Source organism: Thamnophis sirtalis, unplaced genomic scaffold (assembly GCF_051295495.1).
Source record: "Thamnophis sirtalis isolate CommonGarterSnake01/CBP01778 unplaced genomic scaffold, rThaSir2_p1.2 scaffold_7, whole genome shotgun sequence".
Taxonomy (NCBI): domain Eukaryota; kingdom Metazoa; phylum Chordata; class Lepidosauria; order Squamata; family Natricidae; genus Thamnophis; species Thamnophis sirtalis.
Genome location: NW_028261387.1, coordinates 27669438 through 27689068, shown reverse-complemented (window position 1 = coordinate 27689068; position 19631 = coordinate 27669438). Strand labels below are relative to the sequence as shown.

Sequence of the window (19631 nt, the reverse complement as noted above, 5' to 3'; positions counted from 1 at the left end):
GTAAAGTCCTCTGCCCTCCTGACCCCGGGGCATCTGCTTTATGGCCGCTATGTCCAGTAGATGTCGGATCTCTGCCTGCATCAATTGTAGCTTGTGGGAGGGGGCAGCAGATGAAGGTCCGCGGAGGAAAGCAAGTCTAAGGTAAGGCCATGACGGATCGTGTTCAGTACCCAAGCGTCCATCGTTATCTCCTCTCACTGGGCGGCGGAGAGCTGTAGCCGACTCTCAATGGGAGGTGACCGGTGACGGTTACTTGGTTCTGCGAAAGGAGTGGTTGGAGAACCCTCCTCGAAAGGGTCTGCGGTTACCCTGTTGCCTGGTTTTGTCCCTGAAGGATGTCCTATCTTGAGAGCGGTCCTGCGTTTGGGGATAGAATCTGGTAAATCCCCCAGATGTGGAGGGGCAGTCAGTGTTCCAAAAGGGCTGTCTACGAAAAAAGGAATGACCCTTGCGGTAACTGCTGGTAAGATTTTGCGTTTGTCCAAGGCCTCACCAAAATCTTACCACCCTTGAAAGGGGCTGAGGCCAACTTCCATTCTGCCTGCCAGTGGCGAAGCCACAGTAGACGGCATGTGGTCACATTAGATGCCATAGCCCTAGAGGAAAATTTGGTGGCGTGATGTAGTGTCTCCGGCAGGGAAGTTGGCTAGTAGCTTGTGGAGCCAAAATAGGGCTGCCCTGCTGAAGTAGAAAGAGGAGGAGGCCTTCAAGGCCCACACAGTGGCCATGTGAGTCTTATGTCAGGCCTTCTCTGCCTCTTGTCTTCCGCTTTGAGTCCCTCCAATAGGTCGGCTGGAAGGACCGAGTTGGAGGTTAGCGCTACTATGGGGTCATCTACTTGAGGAAGCTTCAGGAGATCCTCCATGCCACTCTCCATAGAGTAGAGCTTTTTATCCACCCCACTGGGATTAGCCATCGACCCAGGCTGGGCCCATTGTCTCTGGATAACATCCAGGAACAGCTGTGGTGCCAGAACCAGCTCCTGTGGGGGATGGTCTCCTTAAAGAGACCTGCGCCTGGATCCCCTGATCCGACCGTTTCCTTGATACCCTGTTCAGTGACAGTCTTGTCGGATTGAGAGGGGAGTCCCATTTGAATGGACGAAGCCCTAGCCTTGGGCAGAATGGCCTTAAACATTGAAGGCTTGAATAAGCCAGAGAAAGCAGGGGCGTCGGGGACTGGATTCTCGTCCTCCGACAGATCAGGGGTGTCCTTCCACCCTCCTCATCTTCAGACATCTTGCTGACAGCAGAGGAAGCAGGACAGGAGGCTCCGGTGGATTGAGCGTGAGTTCCTGTGGCCTGAACCCTAGCTTTAGCCTTGTTCTGGAGGGGCAAGGTGAGACCCAGCTGTTGGATGTCATCTGCAATCCCCTGTGATATCGCCCATGCAACCACCTCCTGAATCGCTTGGGATAACTCAGGAGTGGTCCCAGAAATAGGGCCAGAAGTGGGAGACTCCTCCCCCATTAGAGAGCAGGCCTCCTCCCTGTCCACCTCTTCTAGGGAGGAATCAGGAGACCTGAGGGATCCCCTGGAAGGGTTGGGCGAAAAACTAAAGTCCCCTTCGTCCACCAGAGATGGAGAGCCCTCCCGTGGAATATCCACTATGGCGATATCTGCAGGAACCTGAGTTGGTGGTGGTTCCCTGACTTGAACAGTTTGCGCCTGGGCACTAACTGCCTTTTGAAACTGTCTCTCCAGGACCTTCTGTCTCCTCTCAGCCAACCTTTCTGCAGCCTTTGAGACCTTCCTGGCTTTGGGCTGTTCCCCTTTGCAGAGCATCCTGCACTGTCCCCTTTAGCAGCAGGGTTGGGCCTGCTGCGCTTGTTAGAGGTAGACTCAGTTTGATCCCTGACTTCAGCCACACTTGCTGGCCATGGTAGACTTCCAGCCCTATCACATCTTGGTTGTAATTTCTCCCTGTATGTGATACAGCTTTGGATAATAGGCCCTTTAATTCAGTCCAAATCCTGAGGAAATGGGGCTCGGCAGGGATCAATAACAGCGAGCAATTTTTTGGGTGCCAAAATTGGAAGTCCCAAAGCGCTGCAGATCTGCGCTGGAATAAGGCAGGGAATGGCCAGAGAAAAGCCAAACTCCCTGCAGTCGCTCTTAATAGGCTTCCTGGGGAGGGGGGACCTGCCTGGAGCCCCAGAGCGAAATCCCAATATTAAGAAGCCCTCCCAGCTGCTATCTGCTGTGGAACCAGGCTGCAGCAATTCAAACAGCTTGAAAAATAAATCGTGCCACTTTTTTTCCTTCAAAATGACCGCTGCAAGCTTTGGAGTGCACTGGGGAGCTGTCGGCAATCTGGAGGGCTCAGTAGAGCCTCCGGGGCTAAAAACAGCCCTCCGACAGCTTTTGGGGGATCCCTAACCTACCTACCTGCTCCCAGAGCTCTCTAGCGGCAGCTGATGAACCTCCCGGTGGTGCCTCAACTGCGGTGGTCGCGGAAGGCAGCCGCGCTTCAAGCTGCCTATTCCGTGCTTCAGAAGACTATAGGAAGGAAGTTTTCAATTGAAAGGAGAAAATAAGAAAACCTAATGTTTCCTAATCTACACTCTAAACACAAAAATAAGAAAAGAGGCTACACTAAGCTGTTTGGAGAGTCCAACTTGCTGTTCAAGAACTGGAGCTCCCCAACTGCGTCCTTTTAGGGCGACTGAGTTTTTTAAAACTGAGCCTCTGAGGGGAGCAAGAGGCATGGCTACACAATCTTTGAACTCAGTCCTTGGGCAGCAAGCTGAAGTTAACACATGCTTGGACACTCCAAGCAGCACCTAGGAGAAAAACCAGAGCTAGGAAACTACAGACCAATCAGCCTAACATTAATACCTGGGAAAATAGTGGGAAAATTCATCAAAAAACAGATCTGCGAACATCTAGAAATAAAAGCCAGCATGGGTTTGTTAAAAACAGATTATGCCAAACCAATCTTATTTCATTTTTTCACAAAGTGACTAAATAAGTAGACCAGCAAAATGCTGTGTACATAATATACTTAAACTTTAGCAAGGCATTCAAAAAAGACCACAACCTACTTCTTGATATGTTAGAAAAATGTGATATAGACAGCATCACCAGGAGATGGATTTGTAATTGGCTGACAAACTGTACTCAATGAGTAGTCCTTAATGATACTACAATCTACATGGAAGGAGGGAAGCATTGGAGTACCACAAGATTCTTCTTAGGCCCAGTACTCTTCAATATAGTCATAAACGACTTAGATGAGGATATAGAAGGGGAACTCATCAAGTTTGCAGATGACACTAAGCTGGCAGGAATAGCCAATACCCCAAAAGACAAGCTCAGGACCCAAAGATAGCAGTCCTTAAACTTCTAATAGAATAGTTACTGAATATATATCAATATAAAATGTCATTAAGACTCAGTTAACCTTTTGCAATTTGAGAATCTAATTCTGAACAAGACTTGGTGACAGCCAACTGTGTTTAGCATTATAGTGCAGTTTTATTTTCTTATTCTCTTTCTTCATTCCTTTACAGTTTCATATTGCAAGGCTTTCCTAATTTGTGTATCTCTTATTAGGAGTCCAAATCATGCAATATGTTCAGAGAATAACCTTTCTCCCCCAGTTCAGTTCACTCCCCCCTTTTTAACTTGTTTTTCTTGCAGAGCTCAAAGTGTATATACATACTTGAATGGTCACCTGGATCTGATTAAGAAATCTTTGCCTGTGGGTTTGCTCACTGTTGATTTACATGTTTGGCCAGATTTCCATGGCAACCGATCTCCCCTTGCAGATTTGACTCTAAAGGGCATGGTAAGAAACAATCAGTTGTTGTAAAAGGGTGAATATGGAATAATTGTATAAAATAAGACCATGAAATTAGCATTTTTATTTTAATATTTTTAGCATTTTTATTTGAAAATTCTACAGAATGGTCTTCCCGAAATGATTGTTGACATCCAAATTGAAAAAGATGAAAAAGCAAAACAAAACAAAAGTTATATGTAATTCCATTATCATTAATATATGTTTTTACGTATACATATAAAACTTTTGTTGCTATTATTTAATTTTGCAGTCTTATATGATTTTATAGAATTACCTAAAGTTTGCAGAGGTTTGATAAGCAGCAAATTACAAAGTATAATTGCTACTGAATATAACAGCAAAAATGCAGTTAAAGACATAGAAGAATATGATATGTCTACAGAGACAAGAGGCTGTTTTGTGAAACTACATAGGGTGGGAAGTATATATAGTAAGTCTATGTGAAACATTGGAAAAACTTTATTGAGCATATGAAGATTTAGACAAAGAGAGAGAATTTCATCCTGGTAAAAAACATGAATTTCAGTATAAAACTGTTGAACCACTGTATTTCTTACTAATATATGGATTCAAACCTCATCTGCCATTTTCTTTCTGTACTCAAGCATTTCCATTTACAAGCATTTCACAAATGCCTAACTTCTGGAGATTGGACAACCATTTGTCTAGAATGGTATATGGTCTTCTTCTCAAGCAGGGGGTTGGACTAGAAGTCTCCAAGGTCCCTTCCAGCCCTCCTAGTCTATTTTATTCTATGTTCTACTTTCCACAAAAAATATTTTCTGCATCAAAGTTGAATGCTATATTTGTGGCTCATAAGGCCCATATTTGGTAAAGGTAAAGGTAGGGTACATGAATTTTCAAATATTTTTGTTGTACTTACTCTCCAGTACTCAAAACATAGCAAAAAAGTGATGTTCACTTGTTAGTCACTGAATTCAACCTCATGGTCCACATATTAAAACCTAAAGATGGCATGCTTTTTAGATTTTTAGATGACAATAACTCTTTTGTTTTTGGGATAACTGCTGACTTTGATTTATGTTTATACTGCTTTCATAGGAAAATGCATAGTGCTTGAAGTTAAACTGCAACAAAATAAGCAAAGAGAAATGCTAACTGATTTCCTTCAAAACACATTAAATTTATATCTGTCTCAGTTTTCAGTTCCCATTCACAAAAAAGGCAAGTTTATTTACCCAGTATCTGTGTTGTCGCCTCACAACTGGCATTCGGAAGCATTATTTTCCCAACTTGGAAGTAACAATAAATCCTCAAGAAGAATGCATTTTTAAGGATCTGTATTTTTACATTTATCCAATCCAAGCAATTCAAGATAGAGATTATTACCAGGCAATGTGATAATGAAATCCATAAATTACTTCTGTGATACAATTTATTAGAATCTTCTCTTGGAAAAGAAATTAGTAAATACAAAAACACATGTTCTTGTTCTCTTCAGGTAGTGGGACTGACACTGTCTCAAAGTATTGATGATCTTGCTCTTATTTATCTAGCTACAGTTCAAGCCATTGCGGTAAGTTGAGTACATTTTCCCTAAGATTTGAGGGAACCTTTCTTTTCTTGGGGTCATAATTTTTTTTTACAGCAAATGATTGTTGAAATTCTTACGACTGTTTGCGAGTGGAGAAACTGAAACAATTTATCTAAGGCTTAATATTAACAATACAATAGCATTGAGGGTTTTTTTCCCTTGCGTTGTGGCTTTTGTTCTTTTTGTTGTGGCTGCAAATGGTGGCATCAATATGTGGCAACTGAATTTTTTAAAGAGGGAAGTACAAAAAGAAGAGAAATTTGAAATGAGCTTACATTTGTATTTATGTTGTCTCCTCTCCAATCTGTCTTCCTTGTGGTTAATCCCGTATAAATTGTCCTGTTCAACAGGGAAAATTTCATTTGATTTGAGAGATATGGAATGCAGTGATTATTTGCTTATGTCACAAACAGTGGTGTGGACTACTGGTATTATTGATTATTGTACATTAATTTGTAGGAGACAGCCTTCTGGTACATCTGAAAAGCAGATTTTTGTACCTCAGGCCAAGAATTTAGGAGATAAAAAGACAAGAGACCTATTTCACTTGCGGTACTTTTCAAGATACTGTTGCATATGAGTAGTTCAGTTTTTACAGCTGAGGTAATTTCAGGGGCCATTTTATTTTCCCATTCAACAAATGGCAAGAGGAAAGGGAATGGTGAAGGCACATACTATTAGCAGGTAGTAATTAATTAGATTTTCCTTTTCCTTGTGGAGTAGAGTGGTAGCTGATCCTGTGATCTCCCAATACTTTCCTAATATTCGTTATACATAATATTTCTAAATAACTTTAAAAAAAAAGACATTCCAGGATATGGTGCATGGCAAGGATTAGATAGACTATAGATTTCTGGCTATTGGCTTTTTGCTGAAAAATCAAACTACACTAATTTGGACCCAGTTCAAAATAAAGTTTGTTTCAAAAAAAAAAAAAAGCCCCGTTTTATAATGCCATGAATGTCTTATGGGGATTGGATGGGATGAAATGGATTCTGACTCAACTCTAGCAAAATGGAGTGGCTGTGGATATTTGGATACTCCAGATACAAGGATTTCCATCTTTGGTTTTGGATGGAGTGGCACTGCCCCAAACAGACCTGGTGCACAGTCTGGGTGGGCCTTCTGGACTCATGACTCCTGCTCAAAGAGCAGGCAGCAGCCATATCTAGGAGGTTCTTTGCACACTTTTGGGGTGTGTGCCAATTGTGCCCATACCTGGACCAGGAGGCCCTGCTCACAGTAATTCACAACATTTTAACCACCAGATTAGATTACTGTATCATACTCTCCATTGGGCTGTCCTTGAAGACCATTCAGAAACTTCAATTGGTGCTGAATGCAGCCATGTGGGTCATAACAGGTGCGTAATATATGGCACATGGAATACCATTCCTATGTGATGAGCTGATTACCATTTCTAGATGCAATTCAAGGTGCTGGTAAAGCCCTACATGGCTAGGAAACTGAGAGATCGCCTTTTTCCAAGAGTTTCTACCCATCCAATTAGATCAGTTGGACATGCTGCAGATCTCGTCAGTCAAAAAACGTCAACTGACAGGCAGTAGAAGACAAGCTTTTTCTGCTCTGTGGAACATCATCTCTTCAAAGAGGCCAACCCCGTTAGCATTCCATAAAGCTTTAAAAGATCTGACTTGGTGCTCCCAAGCCTGGGGTACTACATGTGCCAAGGACCCCACCTCCTGGTTATATTATTAAAGGCCAGATATCTTGCTTATGTATGCACTTTGAATTAGACATTTTAATGTTTTTACTATTTTACTGATTATTATTACTATTTTATTGTTTTAAAATGTTAATTGTAGTATATGTTTTGAATTGCAAGCCATCCAGAGTCATTTGCTGAGATGGGCGGCTATAGAAATCAAATCAAATAATTAAACAATTAAACAAGCCCTGTGATCACAATCTTAAACTTATGTAATATTCCACCTTCTAAATAATGTTCTCTCTTCCCGAAATTCCTGTCTCAACAATATAATGTAGTACTTTCCACTGTTGCTCTTATATAGTCTATTCCAAGTCATATCATGAATTTTGTAGTTGTCATTAGTCACAACACCATGTGACGTCATTTGCTTCATCTTCCTCATATGTGGACATTTATAATTGATACAACCTATAGATACAGATCTCTATAAAATCTGCTATGGAGCTTTTGTTTATCATAGGCAAGTAGTTTCTGTTCTTTGCTAGAGAGTTCCACAATATTACTCTATTTAGCAAAAGACCAATTTCTTGAAATCCATTTGCCCAGTTTTAACATTTCCCTGGACACAAACAGGTTTAATTTTATATAGTTAGAATGTATATTTGCTAATCTTATTAATACTGTTCTTTGATAGTACAACAGTGGTATACTTTCATGCCAATCTTTTTGATTTAAACAAAAATTGCAAATCATTTTTCAGAAAATGAGAACTACTAATATTATCTTGTGAAAGACTAAAATACTTCTTTGCCAAACAAGCACTGTGGTATTATTTTATGCTAATGAGATAGAAATTTCTCAGTTGGGTATCCTGGGAAATCCATCTATTATTATTCAAGTGTTTCTTTATGCTAGATTCTATTGTGCTTTAAAATTAAAATCGCTGGTCCCTCCTGTGTTATTTTTACAGAGGTACTGCATATATAATGTGTTCTGTCCCCCCTTCTCGCTCGTTAAACAGACGACCGGCAAACAACTTAAAAGGAACTCTCTTTACCAATTCTCGGCTCAAACTGGCTGAGAGCCCAAAAATAACATAAATAAAGTCTCTGACTAGATAACAGAATACAAAACAAAAACTCTTACAAGCAATGCACTTCTCCAAGTGTCTTCTTGAATCAGGGTTACAGAAAACAAAGCACTTTTCCAAGTGTATCTTACATAAACCACGACTGATGATCAATCAATGTTGAACGAACCAAGGAACGTTGACTCCTGCAACTAGGGCATGGCACCATCTGTCCTTTTATCCCCAGAATATGCCCCTAATGAGCCCCAGCTGCATAATTAATCTTGCATCCCGAAAAGACTCACAGAAGACTGCTGCTGAGTCACAACACTATCCCCCACTGCAGGGCCCTTTCCCCGGGTTCCGATGGTCTGGATGCGGTTGGAATGACGTGTCCACAAGATGACCCGCACCCATTTCCCTTGGTGCCTTTTTCATGAATCCCAAACCTCTGGAGGCATAGCCCCCTTGAATCGGAACTCCTTAGGTACCCGGTGGCCACCATGTTTCCTTCCGCCCTTCATGGCATCGACACCTCGTCCAGGGTCATCCACACCCCGCAAGGCCGACCCACCAGCCCCCCTACCGTTGGAGGTTGATGGCACCTCTACCAGCTTCAGCCGAGCCTTAACACCCTGTCCAGGGTCCTCCACCCTCTACAAGGCCGACCCTCCATCCCCCCTACCGTCGGAGGTTGATGGCACCTCTACCAGCTTCGGCCAAGCCTTAACACCCTGTCCAGGGTCCTCCACCCTCTGCAAGGCCGACCCACCAGCCCCCCTACTGTCGGAGATTGATGGCACCTCTACCAGCTTTGGCCGAGCCACCACACAATCCCCTCCCGCAGAGCCCTTCCCCCGGTTTCGATGATCGGGGTGCGGCCCAGAAGGGTTGGTGACGGCCTCCCCAGAACACGGTCCAAGACACTGGTACCCCACTGGGAACTTAGAGACAAAGTCCAGTGCTGGGACCGGAGTTGACAAAGGCTGGAATCTCGGCGGAGTTCTCCTTGTAGACCTGGCCCAATGACACTGGGCACATGACTTCACGCACCTCCGGACGTCATTTTTCAGATGGGGCCACCAAAATTGATGGGAGGCCAGGCGCAACGTCCGAACAAACCCCCAATGTCTTGACGCAGATGCGCAATGAATCTGTGTGAGCACCCGTCGACGGATGTGCCCTGCGGGAAAATAGAGCCAGCCCCGACACTTCAAAAGATCTCCTTCCAAAGTCCATGGGGACGCCGGCCCCACTTCCACCTTTTGTCACTCCACCCAGTTGTCATCCCACTGTGCATCCCGTATCAGAGACTGCATGCTCACTAGATGACAAACGGCAGCGCAGGATGCAACGGGTAGAACAGTCCAAGGTGGAAGCGAGTTCGCAGGGTCAGAGTTCTCTACTCGGCAGGGCCTCCGCCCTGGGACTCCACACACCCTGAATGTACGCTATCTTGTGCGAACGGGGTATCACGGCTGCACCAACGTGCTGGTTGTCCGACATGATAGTGCGTTGCTGAGGGACGGCTGCAGTCCACGTGACGCTTCTGCTCTTCTTGGGGCCGCTCCCTGCCAGGTGTCCAAGATCCCCACAGTAGAAGCACAATCCCTCAGCACGTCGTCTGCCCATCTCTGTCCGTGACACTCGAGGTCTGACAGCACCCAACTCCATGGGCTCCTCCCAGTCCACTGCAGTCCCTTGCTGAACCGGCATGCTGGTGGTCTCCTGGAATACACGGCGAGGCTTCGCCTCTGCAGCCGGGCATCTATCCGGAGGCACAGGTGGACCAACGAGTCGAACATCGGTGGCCTGTCCACCCTCGCCAGTTCATCCTGCAAGGCCTCAGACAAGCCATCCTGGAACGTGTCCATTAGAGCTGGTTCATTCCACGTGGAATCCTGGCTACGCAGCCTGAATTCAGTCACATAGTCCTGCAATGAACCTCTCCCCTGCTGCAGTGACTTTAGACTTCTAGCAGATGTTTCCCCCTTGATAGGATCTTCAAACATCCGTTTGAAATACTGGCAAAAGCCCTGGAAGTCATCCAGCAAAGGGCTCTGCTGAACTAACAAGGGGGTAGCCCAACGGGCAGCTGTGCCTGAGAGCAAACTGATAATGAATCCCACCTTCGTCCGGTCAGTGGGAAAGTCCTCCGCTCTCAAACTCAGGAACAGCTGGCATTGTCCCAGAAACACGGCAAACATGGCCAGACTCCCATCATATTTATCTGGCATGGCTACTGGGCACTTCTTCCTTGGCTGGGGAGGTCTTACAGCTCTCTGCAACTGCGTAATTTGGTCTGACAACATTGCGATTTGTTGTGCCATTTGTCTATTTTCAGCCATCAACTGCTCCATAATTACAGAAATGAAGGCTTGTCAGGCAGGAGTCAATCTGTTCTGTCTCCCCTTCACCGCTCGTTAAACAGACGACAGGCAAACAACTTAAAAGGAACTCTCTCTATCAGTTCTCGGCTCAAACTGGCTGCGAGCCCAAAAATAACATAAATAAAATCTCTGTCTAGATAACAGAATACAAAACAAAAACTCTTACAAGCAATGCACTTCTCCAAGTGTCTTCTTGAATTAGGGTTACAGAAAACAAAGCACTTTTCCAAGTGTATCTTACATAAACCACGACTGATGATCAATCAATGTTGAATGAACCAAGGAACGTTGACTCCTGCAACTAGGGCGTGGCACCATCCATCCTTTTATCCCCAGAATATGCCCCTAACAAGCCCCAGCTGCATAATTAATCTTGCATCCCGAAAAGACTCACAGAAGACTGCTGCTGAGTCACAACAATAATGTAACACACAATAATGGATATGGGGGAGGTTATAACTCACTGATATACTGATCTGGTACTTAGTCCTGGAGCAGTTATTGTAAAACAATAAAGAAAATTGATGGATCAGGGCCTGCTATTTTCTGTAAAATTCAGAAAATATTACTTTTAATGATTAAGGGCATTTTTGGAAATTAATCATTATTTTATAGTAATTAAAATATTACAGTCACACTATATTAACTTACAACTGTATACAACCTCAGACCGCATGTTGTTCACATGTATTAAATATCACTTACTCTAAAAGCTCATCTGTTTTCTTTCTAGTAAGGGATTTTGCAGGAAAGTGACATTTGCATATCTCTTAGTCTGCATAGTTTTCCTTATACAGGTAGTCTTCGACTTACAACAGTTTGTTCAGTTACAGGACTGAAAAAAAGTTGCTTATAACTGTTTTTCACATTTACAACCATTGTAGCATTCCCATGATCATGTGATCAAAATTCAGATGCTTGGCAACTAACTCATATTTATGACAGTTGCAGTGTCCTGGAGTCATGTGATCCCCTATTGAGACCTTCTGACAAGCAAAGTCAATGTAGAAGCCAGGTTCACTTAACAGCTGTGTAACTAATTCAACAACTGTAGTGATTCACTTAACAACTGTGGCAAAGTTTATAAAGTCACTTACAAATGTCTCACTTAACAACAGAAATGTTGGGCTCAATTGTGATTGTAAGTCGAGGACTACCTGTAGTAATGTATAAAATAATGAATCTATATTAATTACATTGATGTTAACTGAAAAAATGATTTAGTTTCACCTTAAACTTTGTTGTCACCTTGTTCAGGCAAATTTAGTGGATAATTAAGGATAATTTTAATGGTGTCATACTGCAGAGAAGAAAAACAGAATAACTAGGTTTGAGATGGGGAAAAGGTGGAGATATTATAAATATTAACTTCAATTAATGTTTCAGATATCTAGATAAATATGGGTTGTAGGAATTGTGAACAATATCCACAGTGCTCTCAAGTGGTAAAATTGCAGTAGTTAAGAATGAAATATTCACAATCTCAAAGCAAGACACAATTTTTAAAAGTGAATACTTGTCCTTTAGTAATGAAAGTAATGGGTATAGGATAGTTTTCCTCAGTCTGATGATCTCCAGAAGAATTGGATTATATTTCCCATCATCCACATCTAATATAGTAATTAACATATTGTGTGTCATTAATTGCATTGTGCCTTTCATTAGATGCCCTTCCTAATGTTAAGAGTTTGCCAGAAATGCCTATCTTAAATCAAAATTCCCGTGAAACTTAATCAGGATTAAATAAACAATTGAAGCTTAACTCTGCTTTTCTTAAATATGCTGGCGAAGTCTGTACAAGCATTTGCAGTACATTGTAAATCTTACAATGAATTTTGGCCATGCTTCAGAAGATGTTCAGTGTTAAATGCTGAGGGAATTCTTTAGCATTATGTGTTTGGCAAAGGGTAGATTTGGCAATAATGTTACTTTTGAGGTTTTTTATTTTCTTTCGGTTGAAATCCAAAAACCAATTTTAAATACACAGTTAGTGTTCAAAGGGTTTCTCTGCATAAGCTGGAAATGCAAAAAAAAATCCTGTAAACCCATTTAAATGTTTATTTTTATTGTTTTAATTTTATTTTACTTTTTCAGAAGGTAAGTTAAAGATTAGAGTTGAAAAATGTGCTCTTGATCTGAGCTATTATAACTAAATTGATTTCTAAACAAAAACATATTAACATGGTTATAAAACAGAGATAAAAATATGATTTCTATTATGTTAAACAATGTTAATTCCTGCATTTCTTCAACTATTCGTGAATGAGGAAGAGGATATACTTCTGTGTATGTTTTTCTTATAAGCCAATGTCTGTCTTACAATTAATCTGAAGGTGTAGATGGACAATTCAATGTCAAAAGCAGAAAACTTAGAAATGCAACATTATAGTCACTGTTGATCTCAGCTTTTTAAAAACTCTTCTTTCTCATCAGTGGAAATAACAATGGCTTTTCAACTTTTCGAAGAACCATTTTATCTGTAGCACTTTTTGTTGATATTTCTTTATGTTCTGTTGGATTTAAGTTGGGAACCAGACATATTGTAGAAACAATGCAAGTCGCAGGGCATCATATCAACACTCTCTTTATGTGTGGTGGTCTGAGCAAGAACCCTCTCTTTGTCCAAATGCATGCCGACATCGTTGGTAAGTTTCAGAATACAGCAAAAGAAATGAGCACTAAACTGAGTCTAGCATTCCTGTTCCTTGGCTGAAGAAATTGCAGGGTGAATATTATGCACACATTCATAACAATAATCAGCAAACAAGTCATATCTTAATCTTTCCAATACAGATAGACCCTTGATTTATAACCATTTGTTTGGTGCCTGTTCGAAGTTACAATGGCATTGAAAAAAGTGACTTATGTTTTTCGCAGTTATGACTGCTACAGCATCCCGATGGTGATCTAATCAGAATTTAGATGCTTGGCAACTGACATATATTTATGATGGTTGCAGTGTCCCGGAATCATGTGATCACCTTTTATGACTGTCTGACAAGCAAAGTCAATGGGGAAGCCAGATTCATTTAACAACCCTGTAATTAACTTGACAACTGCAGTGACTCATTTAACAACTGCGGCAAGAATGGTCATAAAATGGAGCAAAGCTCGCTTAAGAACTGTCCTACTTAGCAACAGAAATTTGGGGCTCAATTGTGATCATAAGTCAAGGAGTACCTGTAGATTGGGATTCTACCATTCTACATTTTACCTTTCCTGGTTAATATTAATAGTATCTCAGTGTTTCACTGGAAAAGTTAAAATCATTAAGCTGAACCACAGCTAGATGCAAGTAGGATGGATCAAAAATTTTCAGTGAAAAAAGGGGCATTTGACTCTTAAAAAATCTGAGAAGAGCCAAAATACAATAGTAAAGCCTACATTTTATAAGGATTTATCCTTTTAAATTGTTCTGAGAGGCATGGCAATCATTATAAACTGTGCTGAAATTGATGAATTAGTCTGATTCAAATCAAAAACAAATTCCAATGTTCCTATATAAAAATAAGTAAATACACTAATTGAAATGGTTCATAGTATTGTGAAATAATATTTCTGATGCTGTCTAGAAATAACAGTTGTATTTTCTGATTAATTATTTCTCAATTACTGGTTGAAAGTAAATGAATAATTTTAATTTTTCAAGTAACTCAACCATGTAAACCATGTGTTGTAGGATTTAATATGTCTATTGATTCAAAGTAATTCATAATATCCCGTGGTGTGCTAGCATTTGCCATTTCTCAAATACTAAAGATACATAATATTGGCACATTTTAAATTGGAAGAAGATGTCAGGAGATTCATTTTTCTGGTTAAAATGTCAATCACATTTATAGCAAATTACCCGTCTATTAGAGGAGATCCTAATTCACCTAACTTGTCATTTATGCATGAGTATTTTTGGATATATCTTGTGGTTAAAAAGAATACATATTTCACCTGTGGAAAATGTATTTCTACAGTTCTAAAAGGTTGGGATTAAAAGCAAACCACGAACCATATGGGCCCTTTTTTTCTTCAGAGGAACCAATATGGTTTAGATCAAGTCTAAAGCTTGAGCTCTGGGTATTTTGCTTTTAGATTTGCATCTCTTCAACATCAAACCAGGAATTGAGATCAAAATCAGCATTAAGTAATTACATTTCTTGAAAGCAGAAAAAGTGAACCAAATGATAAGGTCTTGACCTGGGCTAGATATGCACAACAGGCTGTTGCCACAGCAGTCTTTTCTATTTGTCCAATGTGATTTTATCAAGCGTGCACCTTTTTCCTTATCTAATTCAAATAGCTTTGGAACCAAGAACTCCTTTCTGATGTCTAAAATTAAAGATCTATTAATAGATAATTCTGATTAAATTTTAAACTGGGGTCCTTTGACTGTATCTAATAGCCAAGCAGAACGTTGGACAAAGAGGCCTTTCTGCAACTTAGGAATTTTTCCTGATTGTAGGAACTGTGATTGACATAGGATGTCAGAGTTCATCTGACTAAAATGCTCTTGGTTTTCTTGCCCTCATTAAAATCTATCTGATAAAATAGTTAACATTCCTTTATCAATCCCCTATTCTTCTAGGAAAAGACAGGGAAATACTGAATATATTACTGTTAAATTCAAGTACCCATTAGCCAATTATACGGGCTACCAATAGATAATTTCATAGACCATTTAAAAGCCTAAGTTTCATATTGTTTAGAGGGCAAGATGAATTCATTCATTGTTTGAAGGCACTTAAAATGATGTAAAACATAAGCACCAAGTAAATTAAAAAATACATTTAAAGCATGACAGCTATAAAGTCAATTTATAACTTAGTTCCTCCACAAGTTTAAACAATTGTATTTTGTCAAAATATTTTTTAACCACGGAAAACCTACTAATTTAATCTATGCATCCTGAGATAGTATTTATCACTACAGGTTTCTTAATGCTGTCCTTGACTGATTCCACATTGAATTTGGCTTGCATTTAATGCTTAGGGGACACCAAGAAGATCATACCAAAAAGCCACATCAGCCTTTAAAACAAGCAACTGTTTAATACTTCAGGGAGAGGTGTTTCTTACATGCTTCATACCTCAGGCCCTTTAACTGATCTGTTGTCTTTGCTCAGGCATGCCTGTTGTTCTAGCCCAAGAAGTGGAGTCTGTGCTAATGGGTGCTGCTATTCTTGGAGTCTGTGCTTCTAAAGACTTTGCTTCCCTACAGGTATGTAATCACAGAAGGTTCATGTTGAATACAACAACTTGAACTCTGTTTTGCTCTGTTCCACCTCAGGCACGTTATAATTTAGGAGGGGAGAAAATGAAGGTTTTGATCACTGCAAAAGCCAGTGTTCTTAGCCAAATTTTCTGTTTATGGGTTGGTTGGTTGATTAAGGTTAAGTAAGGACACGGAGCACACAAGTGCTGTATAATATGGCCTAGTCATTCAAGACAGAGAAATTCAGCATGGAATTGGAATTAAATTTATTTTTAATGCTAGAGTTTTGAGGCATCGTTAGCAAATACTGAATTCTGCACTGGGAAATTAGTAGACATTCTAATTTATGAAGTGTTGACACATATCACTGAGTGAACATGCAGTGTACTAAATTATGTTGATTGGTCACAATCAAAAAGAGAAATCAATTAAATTTGCTGTTGAAACAGAAGTGGCAATAGTAACAACCAGGCATGATAATACAAAGAATTCTGATACCACTGAAGCGAGTAAATGTATTCTTTTTGTTGAGTTCAGCATTTTTATAGAGGTAGTACAAAAGATTCTGTTCCTCAGTATATAGACTAATGGAAAATAACTATCCTAGTCTTTCTGTGGATTTTAAAAAAAAATCTATTTCCTGGAGATTTATAGTTGTTTTAGTGTATTAATGATTAATAATCAATTTGTGCTTATACTCTGTTTGTGCTTATTCTCTGTGGTAGACTCCTAAATTGTTTTTCCTCTGGATTATTCTTCTGACAAAAAGGAATTTTGTTTGTAGAACATTATATATTAAGAACTATTTCCCATAGTCTATTACATTTGCTTCATGAATACCACCACATTTCTTCTGCTTTGACAATGGTCTGACCCTCACTTACTTAGGAAGAAGTCCCACTGAACACAGAGATGAATATTTTAATAACTCATAGCAGAGATTTGTTTGTTTGTTGTGGTGCAATTATAATTGCTTTACCAGCTTGATTTCTAAGGAATAATTGTGGGACAGTGGATAAACAGAAGGCAATAATAAATAAAAGCCGTTTATTCTGTTCAAGTCTCCAGTATAATATTTCCATTTTTCTATTACTAAAAAAAAGCAAATACTATTTGCTAGAATTCATCTCATCCTATTTAAGTGACACTAATATAATATTTGTTTTTAAAAGTATTTTATGGTTCTTCAGGCTTTTTTAAAAAATTGTTCATAGATGAAATTATTTCATTAATTGAGTGATTTTTTTAAAGATGGAGTACCTAGATAAAAGATATAACATCTAATAAATCATTAAATAAGCAAAAATGTGAAGTAAGGATTCCCTGGTGAATTAAACTCCATTTTACAGAAGACATGGTCATTTCATTAAGCTTCTGTTACCAAATGACTGAATGGCTGTATATGTTTCAGAGGGATATTTTTGGTGGACTTAATTATTCTACCTTTAATGTGATTTCAAAGTTCATCTGCTCTTTCTGCTTTGCAGAGTGGGGTTGGGAATAGTAACACTGCCACCCAATGAAGAAATGAGGAAATTTTATCTCCAATCCTTCTGCCTTTAACTTATTCTTCAGCCAGCTAGCTTCTCCTAGCAAAAGCACCAAAGTTATGTTATGGTAGGACATAACATCTGGTATGGTTCAGCTTTAGAATGCCTCCTTGGGAAGAGAGGAAAGACACTCAATAGAGACAGAAAACTGTGTTCATTGTTGTCCAAGGAGATTCTCAGTCATCAAAGTCATGGTTGTCCCAAAGGTGCTTTTTTTCAGAAGATAACTGGACTTTCTTGTTTTTCTTTGAAGATGTCTCACTTCTTATCCAAGAAGTTTCTTCAGCTCTGACTGGTTGGTGGGGAATGGAAGGATTTATATTCCTTGAAGATAGCTGGTCATTTGCATTATTTTAAAGAGTAATTGAGGCCACTTGGAGATTTATCTATGTCCTTAGGATCACCTGAGTAGTGCAAATGGGTGTGTAGTCTTCTTGGAACAATTGAAACGACTGTTGTAGACTGGAGATAGATATCGTATCCTTTCCCCTCGTTGAGAGAGGGATGTTTTGTTTCTCCAATGTACAGATCTGCACATGTCTTACTGCATTTGGGAAACAAAGCAACCACTTCAAAAATGCATGGCACAACATAGGAGAACAAACCCACGAGAACAAGATTCAGCAATCCATCTGCATTTCAAAGACAAAGGCCACTCTTTTGAAGACAACAAAGTCAACATTTTGGACAGAGAGGACCCCTGGTTTGAAAGATGGATCAAAGAGGCCATCTATGTCAAAATTGAACAGCCCTCTCTCAACAGAGGGGGCAGGATACGGTATCATCTATCATCAGTCTACAACATAGTTCATTCAGCAGTTCAAAGAAGGCTCCATGTCCATTTGCACTACTCAGGTTACCCTGAGGACACACATAAACCTCCAATGGCCTCAACGACTCCATAAAAGAATGCAAATGACCACCTGCCTGCAAGGAGTATAAATCCTTCCATTCCCCACCGTCTAGTCAGAGCTGAAGAAGCTTCTTGGATAGGAAGTGAAACATCTTCAAAGAAAAACAAGGTGCCAGGTGCCTCTTGAAGAAAAGAATCTTTGTATTCACTGTTATTGTGCTATTAAAATAATATTATTCTGCTGTATGTTACAAGGAAAAAGGGAGGGTGAATTTTAAAAGCATATAGTAGAGGTGAATTATTTTCAATTTGAAAAGTGTAACAGAGGCACAGTTTTTAGTTTAACAATGCAGTTGGATCGTATGAGTCAAAATGCAGTTAGGTCATATGAGTCAAATGCATAGCATTTAAATGGAAATATATTTGGGGAGGGGATGGGACTCTTTATTTGTCAATCTCCCAGTTTTATCACTCACCATAACTATTTTTGACAGAGTTTACACTCAAGGCCATAATTTTTATGGGTTTATAAAAGTCATACAGTTTGTTTGTTTACTGTATATTAATCAGAACAATTGCCTTATGGAAGCCAATGATAGCTTTCTTTGCGATTTCACTTGGACTGGCCTTTGCTAATTAAAATAGGAAAGACCTACCTACAGGGAAGAGGAAATATTGCTCCTTTTTTTTTTTAGAAAGTGTAAAATAGCTGAAGTGCAAAATTACATTAAATGACAATTCTGTATTAATAAGATAATTATGGCTTGGCAACATCCTTCCTAGCTAGTGTATCAGTCCTGCAATAATAAATCTTTTCCTCATTGTGAACCACTGATGCTCTTCTGTTAAGCTATTATTATAATTTAAAATAGTTAATAATAGTTTTCTCCTGTGAAAGGATGCTCAGTGACAGTGGCAATTTGGCTTGTATATATAAGCAAGCAAACAGATCACCCTTTAAATTTCAGTTTATGAGCTGTGCTGTGCATACAATAGGTTGTAAATGCAGAGTTTCTCTGACACCTGGTAAATGAACAGATGCTGCTCTTCTGTGGATGTTTCCAGCTTTTCCAGGAAATGATATTCCCCGAAATTTATCCAGTACAGGTGGTCTTCAACTTATCACTATGATTGAACCAAACATTTATGTTGCTAAGCGAGACAGTTGTTAAGTGAGTTTTGCACATTTCTCAACATTTCTTATCACATTTGTTAAGTGAATCTGGTTTCCTCATTGACTTTGCTCATCAAGAGGTTGAAAAAGGTGATCACATGACCGCAGGACATTGCAACTGGCATAAATATATGCCAGTTGTCAAGTGGTCAGATTTTGATCACATGACCATGGGGATGCTACAATGGTTGTAAGTGTGAAAAATGGCCATAGGTCCCTTTTTTCAGTGCTGTTGCAACTTGGAACAGTCACAAAATACATGGTTGTAAGTCAAGGATTATCTGCATTGGTAGTCCTTGGATTACAACCACTTGTTCAGTTACTGTTCAAAGTTATGATGGCATTGAATGAATGTTATT

At 39.9% G+C, this 19631-nt stretch overlaps 1 protein-coding gene across 4 annotated transcripts in view; it reads left to right on the top strand.

Annotated features, from left to right (window-relative positions):
* Window positions 1-19631, top strand: part of FGGY (FGGY carbohydrate kinase domain containing) — a 178245-nt gene that overhangs the window by 109803 nt on the left and 48811 nt on the right. For 2 of the 4 annotated variants that reach the window (XM_087719587.1, XM_087719590.1), the window contains 4 exons: window positions 3642-3789; window positions 5267-5341; window positions 13015-13135; window positions 15607-15701. In XM_087719587.1, the coding sequence (XP_087575713.1) occupies window positions 3642-3789; window positions 5267-5341; window positions 13015-13135; window positions 15607-15701 (439 nt within the window). The remainder of the gene's footprint in view (window positions 1-3641; window positions 3790-5266; window positions 5342-13014; window positions 13136-15606; window positions 15702-19631) is intronic. The other 2 variants (XM_087719588.1, XM_087719589.1) reach the window with 2 other exon arrangements.